The sequence below is a fragment of the Cupressus sempervirens genome, chromosome 5 (assembly GCF_028749045.1).
Source record: "Cupressus sempervirens isolate cs-2001-9-10 chromosome 5, ASM2874904v1, whole genome shotgun sequence".
NCBI lineage: Eukaryota > Viridiplantae > Streptophyta > Pinopsida > Cupressales > Cupressaceae > Cupressus > Cupressus sempervirens.
The window spans coordinates 375903573-375917956 of NC_143122.1; the positions used below are offsets into that span (position 1 = coordinate 375903573).

Genomic DNA, 14384 nt, shown 5'->3' on the forward strand with positions numbered 1-14384 from the left:
ACGCGCCCACACACACACACACACACATATATATGCAATTAGTTTTATCCGACTAGACCATAAAAAGTTAAAAACATTAACAAGGGGAGATAGTAAGTGGAAGATTTGTCGATGGAGATAGCCACCCAACATCTGATGGCTAATGGAAAGCACAATAACAAGAAAGAATCTATACGATAATAATGAACTATAATCTCACCGAAAATGCAACAAGATGGTGGATAGTACAAAAGAGACACTTTGGCTAAATAGATCAATGTGAGACAAGGGAAGGTATAAGATATATGACCTGTTTTTATTTATGAAACATAAAGAGACAACTTATCACCCACCTAAGCTAGAAAAGTGAGTTCACATGTCCACTTAAGATGGATCACCGTCCAAAGTGGAAAGACAATTGTGCAACATGTCCACTAAAGCTAGACCCCCCTCCAAGATGGTAAGGTATTTGTGCAATGTAGAACACCAAACTGAGCTCACAATGCAAAACACCAAACTGAGATTTATGCATTACAATTGCAAAAATAAACAAAATAAGCCAATGTGTTGAAATTACAATTCCTGATCACAATCACTACAAATTGATAGCATCACTATACATACATTAACAATCATACATTTTCAAAAAAAATACACCTGAAAAGGAGTCTGTATAAGCCCAAGAGAGGCACAAAAAGTTGAAAAAATGGGAATTATTGGATTTTCTACAAAGTCAGGCATTGAAATCAAAAACCGCCTGCATTGCTATGTAGATCGCAAATTCTAGCCAAAATAATAATGAAAAAGATCTCAAAGAATGGAGCTCAGATGACTGAGATATTGTTCCCTTGCATTGCATGTTCTTGATGGATCATGGAGTGTGATCTAAAAAATTAATGATAAAACTTCTTACATAATCTAATCCAGAAAATGTTATGCATTGATATGGATTGTAGAAATCTAACCTTTCAGATGTCATTTTCTGAAATCTCCCTCCAAGACACAAAGTAATTATGATGCATGTACCACCATAGAGGGAGAATTTTGAGTGGGATCCAAGTCAACTACTCTAATTCTGACAAATTGACTGTTCATCTTGCAGCTAAATTGGGCCTTCTAAATCAAATAGTGACCTCAAAATTTTACCATCAAGCTCCAATTTTGTGTAATAGAAAGCTACAAAAGCAAACCCCCAAACTGTCCCAAAAATCTCTCAAAAAGGCTATCCAATGACACTCAATGAGCTCTAATACCATTTAAGATATGTCTATTGAGATAGCCACCTAAGATTTAAGAGGCCTAATTGGAAAGTACAATAACAAGAAATACTTAATATGACAAGAATAAACTCCATCCTCGCCATGAATGCAATAAAACTAATTGTACAAAGGAGACCCCTCAATTAAATAGAACAAAGTGAGAAATAGGAAGGTATAAGATTATGACAAGTATCTTAATCTTATGACAAGATACATAAAGAGACAACTTATCACCGACATAAGGTGGAAACATGAATTTGTCACATGTCCACTAAAGGTGGATAAACCTCCAAAGTAGAAAGATGTATGTGCAATACACCCACTAAAGGTGGAAAACAGATAAAGTCATAAGTGCACCAAAAGTGGAAGTATCACTAAAGGTGGAAAAGTGATAATATTATAACGCCACCGAAAGTGAGAATGTTCCTATGTTGTCCCTAGGTAAACTTAAGTACATACATTTAGAACTTGGATGAAAGACTTACTACGTACAAGACTTAAAAACACCAACAAGCCACCCTTTTTATGATCAAGGGATAACACTGCATTGAAGTCACGTAGAGTAATCCTTGGATAATCTTAAGACATGAAGCTTCCCTATGAACTGCAAAGTATCCTAGAGTTTAACCTTACCTTGAAGACCTAGGGGAACACAAAGTTAGGGATTAGGGCCATTGAGACTGCTTGATGTGAAAAAACCCTTTTAAAGAGAGACCATCATTGCAATTTGAGAAATCTTTAGGAGATAAGATGAGATGAGATAAAATTACTAATGTCCAACAAAAGACCACAAAAGGTCTATGGGACTAGGAGTTTACAACCAGACAACCAATAACAGCAGAAGCACCAAACAATGTCCGAGAAAAGCGAACAACATGAAACAACAAGAAAAAGAAGAAGAGAGAGAACAAGAAAAAGACTAGGAGTCCTTTCTTGGCAAAAAGAAATCAGTGACAGAAGGATAAGACTGTGAATGGACAGGAGCCCTGAACTGTCTCTATGAACTCATGGAGGAGTGTCGCTGACGCAAGAAACCACTGCAAGATCTGACAAATCTAACAGATCTGGAATGACCACTGATAGAACTAGCCGGCCTTTTCACACCCCACAAAGGAGATAAAGGTGCAAAAAAAGCAGTAATAGGCTGATCAGAGCTACGTCGATGAGGAGAAAAAAATCTATAATTCTAAGCACACAAAAAACAACCAAATATACCAAGAGCAGAAATAGCAATGCTTTCTTGATATCTACCAAGGATGCAACAACAAAAAAATGCACTCATTTTAGGAAGCTTAGTTACCTGAGTTAAGAACATGAAAAGGTTAAGGTCTTTAACCAGTATTCTAACAACATTAAGTCTAGATCTGCTCCCAAGGCCTCATAGATTTTAGGAAATAATCATGAAAATAGGTGAGAGGGGGATGAATCCACTAAATTGAGAAGACCAAAAGCTAGTTGGTGTTCTCCCAAACATTTGATTTATCATGAAAGCAGCCTTGGCTGCAGTACCTTTCTGCTCCTCTTTCAGCTCCACTTCCTTGACCTACTTCATCAAAAAACCCATTCGTACAAAGGTCGAATGAAATGCATCAAACCTGATACAAGAATCCTAGAATCATCTGGACATTCATGTTAACAACTCCACATGATTATGAACCTCAAAAAAATACCCTATGCAATTCCAAAATCAATTCATACTGTATGAATGAAAGAAGATATAATTTCATTACTTCTCATGTGGTTTATACAGTCACTGTTCAAATACCAAACGTCGGCCTTGCCTGCTTCGCCACTATAGTGCATGACTAAATCTACACTCGTATTTTCTTCAACATCGTCCACATCAGTTGTATTTGCACTTGAATTGACTGATTATTATTCAAAGAATTTTAATGGAGATCATGAAGAGAAAGCATACATAGGAGCAAATATGCTTATAGCACAACATAAGACTAGTTTTCACCATTTGAGGTATGAAACAAACAGATGGATGATACCTAAGAAAGAGTGGGGAGTAAGAATGTCTATTTTGCAACATGGCAGTGATGGAGATAGAGCTACATTTATAATAGAGTGCCCAGCATACAATGACTGTTGGTATATTCCATTGATGTCAAGTTATGCACTGGTTGTGTCATTATTGCTAATACTTACGTAAATGCTCACAGTAGATTGTAATGTTGATTGTTTGTTTTCCAGCTGGTACATTTTCTTATTCAAATGTCTTCCAACAGTTTTCTATTGACTGTGAGTTTCACAATGCACATCAGCATGAGGTTGAAGGTCTACCTGTTTCCAGACCTGTCAAATATGGTAAATTGCAAACATCTTTTAGTGTGCTTGATCAATGGGTCATTTTGACCAGTTAAATCTACAGTTTTTACACACTATTGTGTATCACCAAGTAACATTCAGTTTTTCATGAATGAGTAATGAAGGGATCTGTTGAGCAGGCAAGTGACTATGATGATCCTGTGATTGCTCTGTTGAAAGGATCCACTAGAGAGTCGTGTATGCAGGTATTAACCCCAGAAGACAAATAGCCTCAAATTCCTCAGGAACACTTCTGAACATATGAGACCACGCTGCGAGTAATTTTCAATAAATTTATCGATTTGAATTTCAGCCAACAGAAAAGCAGCCTTGGCGAAACAAGTGAAGCTGTTCTAAGGATGGTTGCATTGAAATTACTATTCACGTTGCTACTACTCGTATCTCTACATTTCTGTAAGCAAATGAAAATCACCAGAGTTGTTGGTCGTGTCTGAAGAAGTTGGCAGGACTGTCTGAGAGTAACAGGAATATTGTATCAGTGCAGCATCAGTTTGTTTTTTTGCTTGCTTAAAAATCATGGAAACTTTTGGTTGCTCATACCATGTATTGTTTCGAATAATGGAGGCAAAGATTTGCCCTTTGTCTATCTAAAATGCATAATGGAGGTGTTAAATTATCAAACAGTCAAAGAATCCCTTCAGAACGCTGTGTGTATGACATGTGTGAACACTACCAGCTTTGTACTCATTTTTAAAGGCTCTTTCTGCAGAATAAAACGGCTCTGAGGTAACCTCCAAAATAAGGTGAATCAAAATGACGATGAGTTGTCAGAACACACTGAAGAGCTTCATTGGTCTAAAGTCGAATAGTTTCATTGAGTAATAAACATCTAATCTTTGTTGGGATGTACTGAGAAGAGATCTGCCAAAAATTGAAAAACATTTTAGAAAAAGAACAAAGAATATAACAAGTGGACGAGCTGTTAAATTGGATTTTGTCTGTAAAGTGTTTTTGAAAGATATTTTGTGCGTAGTGATCCAACATATCTGGGCGGGCTTTTAATGTTTTATAAATAGGATATCAAAGTTATTTCAACGGGAGATCATTCTAGGGTTTTGGCAGTTGCAATTGCTATAGTCTCAACAATCTTCTTTGACTTGATTATTATAATTTATCGAATTGAAGTTTATAATGCTTGATGCCATATGACTGAAAAGTTGGAGCTCGTTTCCTTATGGATGTTAGACTCATGTTGTAACTAATTGCTGCGGATTCATCAATCTAATTAATCTTTCATATTCTACATTGAAGGACAATCTAAAGCTGTGACTTGGAGTGGGTGCTCTGTTAAGGTTGGAACCTTAGAAGATGATCTAATGTATTCAAAGTAGGAGCTCAGCTGTTGTACCAGGTTGTAGCCCACTTTTAAGTATTAGTATATCGTGGCACTTACACAAAAGGGTTTCCACGTAATAATTCTTGGGTGTCTTTGTGCGTGATTCTGTCCTAACTATTGTCAAAAATTAAAATAGTAATTCACCCCCTCCGTCCCTGAGTATTTTCCTTTGTTTTCAATTGGTATTAAAGTCAGTTCTCTCTTCAAAAGCTTAGAAGTCTGAGAGTTAGTCTATCCTATGTCACCATGAGTGCCTTTGAAGGTCTAGCCCTAAACAGTACTCCTCTTTTTGAGGGAACAAACTATGTTTTTTGGAGTGTTCGTATGAAAATATATATTATGTCTTTTGGTTTTGATGTTTATATGAGTGTGGTCAATCGATATACAGTTCCAGCTCAACCCCCTACTAATGTTGATGGGAAAAGGGACTTCAAAAATAATGCAAAAACCATGAATGCACTCTTGGGTGGTCTCTCTGAATCACAATTTGTCAATGTAATGCATTGCAATTCAGCCAAAGAAGTCTGGGTCAACCTGTTCAATGCTTATCTTGGTGATGATAAAGTTAGGAAGGCAAAAGTTCAGACAAAAGGAACAATTTTTGAAGGCATTCACATGAAAGAAGATGAGAGTGTTGCTGCTTATTTTCCAGGAGTGGATGAAGTTGTGATCGCTTTGAAAGGACTTGTTAAGACAATTGATGAAAAGACCATTGATCAAAAGATTCTACGCACTTCCTTTGAAATTTAATGTCAAAGTCCTTGTTGTTGAAGAAATGTCAGATTTGGATACACTTACTGTTGATAAGCTGCACAGTATCTTCACTTCATTTAAGGTTGAAGGATCTTCAAAAGGAGAACCCACATTCAACACTACCAAAGGTGGAAAAGAGAAGAAGCAATAGCCATGTTCAGAAGAGGACTCAAATGATGAAATTGCTTATCTTGTAAGGATGTTGAAGAAAGGACTTGACAAAAAGAAAGGTAAGCTTGCCTTAAAAAGTTTTAACCGTGATAAAACATTTCACTTTGCTTCAAAATGCCCTTATGAGAAAGAATGTCACAGCTATGACAAAAGAAGATCAAGGAAGATTGTAAAAGGGAATAAACAATCTGTAAGTTTAAAAAAAAACCTTTATTCAAAGGATGATGTCGATATGTTTTCTAGCAGGGAGGATGATAATCAAGATGATGAAATTTTATTTATGGCTATAGATGATTTGAATTTGAATGAACATGCAAAATGTGGAGCTCCTAAGTTTGATGGTACCAACTTTACTCTGACTTATATTAAATAGCTTGGTTTTGATGTTTGGAATTCTGTTAGAGCAGATTATTTGCCTCCTATGAAGTCTTTAGATAATGCCAGAGAGAAGAAAGCCTTTGAAAATAACGCGAACGCAATGAGTACCATTCTAAGCTGTTTAAGCTAATTCAGAGCATGATTAATATTTGCATTATTGTACAGCTAAAGAGATTTGGGAGCAGCTGCAAGCAACATATGCCAAAAACTTTAAGGATGACATTGTGTGTATGGCTAGGGAGAATGCTCAAACTGACAAACAAGATGATGCAGGTTTAACCAATCAAGGACTTCATATTGTTGAAGGTGATGAAGTTGATTTAACTTGAATTAGTTGCAGCCCTTGCTGAAATTAAGAGACTCAAGAAGAAAAATCAGAACCTTACTGAACTATTGCAATTTGAAAGCCAAGAAAAGATGAGGACAACTGTGGCCCTTTATGAAGTTGGGAAACTTTTTCTTGCTTCAAAATTTCAGAATGAGGAATCCAAGAAGATTCAAGAAGATTTGGAGAACCAAATCAAGATGAAAGAAGAAAATATTGGCAAGTTAGAAGCTGAAGTTGCCTCGTTTTGAAACATTGGGAAATCCACAACCTTGTTGAGTTAAGAAATGACTAATCAAAATAGCAACATGCCATTGGACAATCTCCTTGCTTCTCAAAAGTCACCATTAGACAAAAGAGGATTGATAATTTATGTTATTGAAATATTTTATGTTTTGATTGATAATTTTTCACATATGACATGGGTTGCATTTCTTTAAGAAAAATCAGAAGCTCTAGATAAGTTTAAAGCTTTTAAGGCCTTGGTTGAAATGAAATGAACTCTAAAATCAAATGTTTACATTCAAATAATGGTGGTGAATTTACTTCTAATGAGTTTGTGAGATTTTGCGAGTTACATAATATCAAAAGACAAGTTTCAGCCCCTATAACACCAAAACAAAATGGCATTGTGGAAAGGAAAAACAGAATAGTTTTAAAAATGGCTCGTTGCATGCTGATGAAGGAAAAGTTAGTAACACATTTTGGAGAGAAATAGTTCATTCAGTGGCATCCACTCAAAACAGGAGTTTATTAAGAGCTAGGTATGACAAGACACCTTATGAACTATGGAAAAGTAAACCAGAAACCATTAAATACTTTAATAATTTTGGTAGCCCTGGCCCCTTGTTATATTAGAAGAGACGATAATAATTTGGGCAAGTTTGATTTTAGATCAGATGAAGGTATTTTCCTTGGTTACTCTTCTAAAAGTAAAGCATTCAACTGTTACAATAAAAGGCTACATAAAATCGTTGAAAGTGCAAATGTTAAGGCTCATGATGCTACTAATGAATCTTGTGACAGTGTAAATGGCAGCAGCAATTGGCAAAAAGAAGTGACTAGCGCTTCTATTCAATCTTCTCCATCATTAGCTCTAGTTGGGACAGCAAGTAAAGATGAGTAAGTGTGGAAAGTAAAGACATGCTCACAAAGTGACATTGGTTCTTCCTCCAGTGATGAAGCTTAAACTAGAAATAAATCATCCATGACTGAATCATGAAAGAAAATTGGAACAACTTCTTCCAAAACTCCTTCTAAATGTGTACAAAGAAATTATTCTATTGAACAAGAAGTACCTGGCCATAGCGCTAGAGCTACTAGAAAGAATGTTAATTATTATTAGGGAGGATGTTTCTTTACTTTCCTTGTTTGAGCCCAAATGTTATGAAGAGGTATCCAAAGACAAACATTGGATTGCTGTTATGGAAGAAGAATTAGAAAAGATTCAAAAGAGTAACACATAGGAGCTTGTGCCTAGACCAAAGGATAAAAACATCATTGGTAGTAAATGGGTTTTCGGCAACAAAGTAGATGAAGAAGGTAAGGTCGTAAGGAATTAGGCATGCCTAGTTTGTAAAGGTTATGCTCAAATTGAAGAAGGTTAGGTCGTAAGGATTTACGCTCAATGTGCTCTTTCTCTTGTTTTCTACCACCTTTCCCGAATCTATTTGCACTTCCTCTGAGCCTTTTGTTCTCTTCCCCTCTTTGGGAATAGGTCAACCTAGATTGAACTGTTTTGGAAGAAGTCGACCTATTCCAGATGATGTCATCCTAGGTCGACCTCTTCCCCAATGATTGCAAGGCATGGGCACGAAATGTCTCAGGGTTCCAAGTATTAAACTCCCACTCTTCGGTCGGCTTGTATTGTTTTCCCACTAGAAACCTAGTACATAAGGAGACTTAGAGGCTTCATTTTGCAACACATATATGCAAGCTACATGTACACTTTGGAATAAAGGTATTCGAGGCATTCAAGCATTTCAAGCATTCAAACAAAGGAGTTTTCATCAAGTATTCAAGGATTCTTTGTGAGCGTTTCCTCTTCAAGATCTAGCATATTGTTGACCATCAAAAGAGGAGATCCACCTTGAGGCATTCTTCATCTTCTTTGTTGATGCACATTGACATGCATGGCTCCATGATGTGGTTTTGGTAGATCCATTGCAACTTGTGGAGATATCCTACATTTACATTCTGAATTCAACATCTAAACATACATCAAGGCAAAATCCTTATTGACAAAGGTGGTTTACAAGCAAGGTGAAAACTTACATTTATCTTGTTTCATTTACATACATTTTCAATTCAAGGTTGATTCCTCAATTTAGGGCTTGACCAAGGCAAGCCCTCATCCACCCAACAACAAAATTCTCAATTTTCTATGTGTAGGAGTAGGATAGCCAAATTAAGGTTGCAAATCTGGAAATAACTCCCTGAAAGCTTTCTAACAAATCTAGGTCAACCTTGTTACAGTGCCCTAGGAAGACAGTAACTTCGTGGAAATCCTTCTGGAAGGATTTCCACGAAGTCACCTATTCTCTAACCCTCGGCCCAAAAATCAATTTCTGGGTTTTTCTAGGTTTTTCATTCTATTTAGTGATCTACAGTCATACTTTCAAATGCAGGTCCGGATCCACACTTTTCAAAGCAAAAACACACTTTCCTCTACATATTTCAAGTTGAGTCTTCTATCTTTCATTTCCATTCAGAATTTTAACATGATTTTGTATCTTAATTAGGTTGATTGTATACACTTGACATCTAGATTTACATTACTTAGTTCAATTAGTTTGATTTTGCATACACGTTATCACACACGAGCTAAAGATAGTATTTCCTCTTTCCACAATTCAAATCAAGTATTGGCATCCCTTCATTCAGGTCTTGTTAATCTAATTTTAATTCAAAAAGGAATCATATTTGGAAATTTTCCCTAGTAATTGGAAAATATTTGCCTATTATTAACAATGATCCAAAGATCAATTTATACAAGGGACTAAACGATGTTTCCTTAAAAAAACAATTGTAAAGAATAGAAACACTATATCCTAGAAACAGAAAACTAAATATTAGAAACATTCTAATATTTAAAGAAGATTACAACAGATAACATTAGATTCTAAACAGAGACAATAGAAACTATCTATTATCGTAATAACCTCCCTTAATGGTTAATCTATCCAAAGTAGGAAGCTGTCAAAAAGCGTAAAAGGCAGATTTTGTCTGCTCAAGGTGCTCTACATTGTTCGCTATGGGTTGCGAACCAGATTGCTTAGATAGTGCAGCTAAGTGCTTCTGACATTCAACCTTCATGTTCTCATACTTGTGGCAATAGTTGCATTGAATGTTCTTTTTCCAAGAGCCTTTTGAATCTAGAGCAGAGGATGTTTGTTGAGAAGACTGCTAATGGTACTTTGAAGTTTGGATAATGCTCCAAAACTTTGCAGATGAGCATAATGCTCCATAACAAACTGCAAAAAGCCATGAATTTTAGGAGAAAATTGAAAAAAACGAACACGATTTTTAAAATGAAAATCAATCAAAACCCCACATGACTTCTAAGGTGAAAAATCAATCAAACCCCAACATGATTTTTGAGGTAAAAAATAATCAAAACGCAACATTATTTTTTAGGTGAAAAATCAATAAAAACCCAACATGATAATTTTTGAGGGAAAAACTACAAACCCACAAAGAAATCCCACACAACTTGTGAATTACAGAATCAGAATCTTTTAAGGGAAAATATATGAGAATCCATCAAAAAAAATTCTTGAGGAAAAAAATTATGAAAACCCACCACAATTTTTAAGGGAGGCAAAACACGAGACTTTGCATGGTAAAGCAGCACATGCAAACAACATGCAAGTACATGCAACCCTCAAAAAGTAGAGACCCGAAAAATTTGAAGGGTGACCCAAAAGAGAGATCGGAAAACTCAGAAAATATATGTTGTCGGTTTCTAGATCGGCTGGCTCGAAAATCGAGGCACCTTAAGTCGGTAGATTCAGATCTCTCAGAATGGAAACCCTAATCGGATTATCTGTGAGACATTTTTACTAGGTGGCTGCCTTGTTTTGTGGTTAAGCAAAAACCAAACATGCACTTCATTATCAACACCTGAAGCTGAATACGTTGCAGCTGTATCATGTTGCACAAAGATGATTTGGATGAAACATACATCACTCGATTTTAAAGTTGAAATTGCTGATCTTATTTCTATCTACTGCGACAACATATAGACATTTCTAAGAATCTTGTTATGCATTCTAGAGCCAAACATATTCCAATCAAATTTCATTACTTGAAGAAACAAGTTGCTAATCAAGTTGTCAAGTTAGAATATTTGTATGCTAATGAACAGATGGCTGGCATATTTACTAAACCATTACCCCAAGAAGGCTTTGAATACATTAGAAGCAGACTTGGTATACTCCTACCTCACTGAGTGGAATCCTTTCAGGGGACGTGCTTAAATTATTCATCCTTCATCCCAATAATTTGTTTGTCAGTCATTGATGTCAAAGGGGTCATATCATTCGGGCAGAGTTGTATGTGTGCAGAGCATTCTTCTTACAAATTAGTTTCAAAATGGAGTTGTCATCAATGAACAAATAGGGGTAGCTTATTGGTATTTTCCATTGATGTCAAGTTATGCACTGGTTGTTTCATTATTGCTAATACTTATGTAAATGGTGTAGAATATAACAGTGATTGTTTGTTCTCCACCTGGTGCATTGTCTTATTAAATTGCTTAGTTACCGGATTCGTGCCCTAGAGGCCGGATCCGGATTCGGGTCCGATCTAGATCCAGATTCGTGCCTGGATTCGTGCAGATTCGGGCAGGATCCTTGTTTTACACAGTGGATTCGTCCGGATTCATGGCCCACGAATCCGGACGAATCCACTGTGTAAAACAAGGATCCTGCCCGGATCTGCATGAATCCAAGCACGAATCCTCAAGGATCCAGCGTGAAACCTCAAGGATCGACAGGTTTAAGTGAGTATAAGTTATTTAATATGACTTTTTTAAATATTTTTTTTTGCTTTCTAGTGCTAAAATGACCTTTTTATGCATTATATATACTAATAAATGAGAGAAATAAATTTAAAATATATATATATCTATTACTAGTTGGGGCTTGGGCAAGATCAGTATATATATATATTCACGAATCCTCCACGAATCCTAATCGGGAAAAAAAAAAAAATCACGAATCCACGGATCCGATTCACGTGCCCAAATCGGATTCGTATCCCGAATCGGTAACTAAGTTAAATTGTCGTCCAACAAATTTATATTGACTGAGAGTTTCAAAATGCATCTCAGCATGAAGTTGAAGGTCTGCCTGTTTTTAGACCCATTGAGCATGAGAAATTGCAAACATCTTTTAATGTGCTTGACCAAAAGATCATTTTGACCAGTTCAATCTACAGTTTTTACACACTTTTGTGTATAGGCAAGTAACATTCTTTGTTCAATGAATGAGTAACAAAGGGATCTGTTGAGTAAACAAATGGCTACGATGATCCATTGGAAGGACCCACTAGAGAGTCGTGTATGCAGGCATATCCCCAGAAGACAAACAACCTTGAATTTCTCGGGAACACTTCTGAACGTATGAGACCACACTGCGCATAATTTTCAATAAATTCCTCGATTTGAACTTCAGCCAAAACAAAAGCAGCCTCGGACAACCAAGGGAGGTTGTTCCAAGGATGGTTGCGTTGAAATTAACTGTTTGTTTCAATTACTATTCACATTGTTGTTTGTTGTATCTCCACATTACTGTAGCAAACACAAATGACCAGAGTTGTTGGTTAAATGTCTGAAGAAGTAGGCAGAGCCATCTGTGTATACCAGAGAATATTGTATCAGTGCAGCATCCTTTTTTTTGTTTGCTTAAAAAACATTGAAACTTTCGGTTGCTCGAACCATGTACTGGTTCGAAAGATGAAATCAAAGATGTGTTCTTTGTCTTTGTCTAAAATGCATAATGGAGGTGTTAAATTATAAAACCGTCAAAGAATCCCTTCAGAATGCTGTGTGTATGACATGTGTGAAGACTACCAGCTTTGTGCTCACTTTTTTAAAGGCCTTTTCTGAGAAAAAGGACTCTGAGATAACCTCCAAAATATGGAGAATCAAAATGATGCTGAGTTGTCAGAACATGCTGGAGAGCTTCATTAGTCTAAGGTCAAACCATTTCATTGTGTTATAAACATCTAATCTTTTTTGGGATGTACTGAGAAGAGATCCGCTGAAAATTGAAAAACTTCTTTGAAAAAGAACAGGGGATAAAACAAGGACACAGGCTGGTGTTTGTGATAAATATTTTGTGAAGTAGTGATGCAACGTATCTGGGTTGGCTATTATGAATAGGATATCAAAGCTGTTTCAATGGGAGATCATTCTAGAGTTTTCGCAGTTGTAATTGCTATAGTCTCAACAATCTTCTTTGTCTTAATTATTCCTGAGTTGTAGTTTTATAATGGTCGATGCCATATGACTGAAAAGTTGGAGCTCGTTTGCTTATGGAGGTTAAACTCATGTTGTTAATGATTGCTGCAGATTCATCAATCTAATTAATGTTTCATTATCTGCATTGAAGAAGAATAATCTGAAGCCATGGCTTGGGTGCTCTGTGTTAAGGTTGGAGCATTAGAAGATGAACTAAAGTATTTTGAAAAGAAGCTCAGCTGTTGTACCAGGTTGCAGCCCTCTTTTGAATATAATGTACTGTAGTTTTCACCCAAAAGGGTTTCCACGTGATAATTCTTGTGTGTTATTGTCTCAGTTTTTGTGTGTGATTCTGTCCTAACTATTGTCAAAACTTAATACTGATTCACCCCCTCCCCCTCTCAGTATTTTCCTTTTCTTTTAATGACATCTACTCCAGCTATGAGGATATTTTAGAAGCAGACAATTTAAGTACCTTATTTGAAGAAACCCAGCTAGACAGGACAGCAAACCTAGTGATCAAAATTCACTGTCGAAGAGCAGATTTTTAAAAAAATCAAATTTGTTTAGGGTTCTGGCACCCTATTCTGGGGTCCATGCTATTTTAGGGGATGTCATAGACTGCTTCGACCTCGCAGATATTATTAAATACTTTCATTCATACCATGAAACACAGGATTTTTCTGCCAATTCGGTAACTTAGCTGAAAAGCATAGCACTACTTTCTCTAATAAAATTTGCCATATGCTAACACAATCTCTTTAGAGCTTTTGGAAATGTTGGAGTTCTTCAATTCAATGACAGTTCTGGCTCTTGGATATCCATAAAATATTTCCAGTAACACTAGATTTAATCTTAGTTAAGGAAATTCTCCAATTTTGCTTCTAATTCAAAGACATTTATTTTATCACAACCATTAGTATACAAGCTCATCAATATGAAGAATCAAAGGTATTTGTTTATTAGATAGTGACTGACACATTTTATAGTTTCAATAACTAACATTAACCTGGATTTTCCAGCTTAGAAACAGGCTTGTACAGTTGAATACGCTAACAAGATTCACATACACACCTCAATTTTGTATTCAATTCAGCTCCCAATCATGGTTAGTAATGGACCCCTATGCTTCTGATTTTAGTTGCAATAATAATCACAGTAGCATTTTAATGTAATGACTCATAACAAATACTTTATTTTAGATCAGATAGGTCTACGATATTAATAAGAAAAAATTATCCCACCATTTTACAGCGTTGGATCCTGGCAGCTTTTGCTCCTTTACTCATGTCATGCTGTGAACCCTTGGATATCTTTGCACCTAAAATAGAGAATACAAAATACATGTAAGGACATAAAGTCAAAACCCTGGAAAAATGAAAATGA

At 36.1% G+C, this 14384-nt stretch overlaps 1 protein-coding gene across 2 annotated transcripts in view; it reads right to left on the bottom strand.

The window, feature by feature from the left end:
- Positions 1-14384, bottom strand: part of LOC149556330 (uncharacterized) — a 220752-nt gene that overhangs the window by 178208 nt on the left and 28160 nt on the right. For both annotated transcript variants that reach the window (XM_089830591.1, XM_089830590.1), the window contains exon 3: positions 14243-14319. In XM_089830591.1, coding sequence (XP_089686717.1) covers positions 14243-14319 — 77 coding nt within the window. The remainder of the gene's footprint in view (positions 1-14242; positions 14320-14384) is intronic.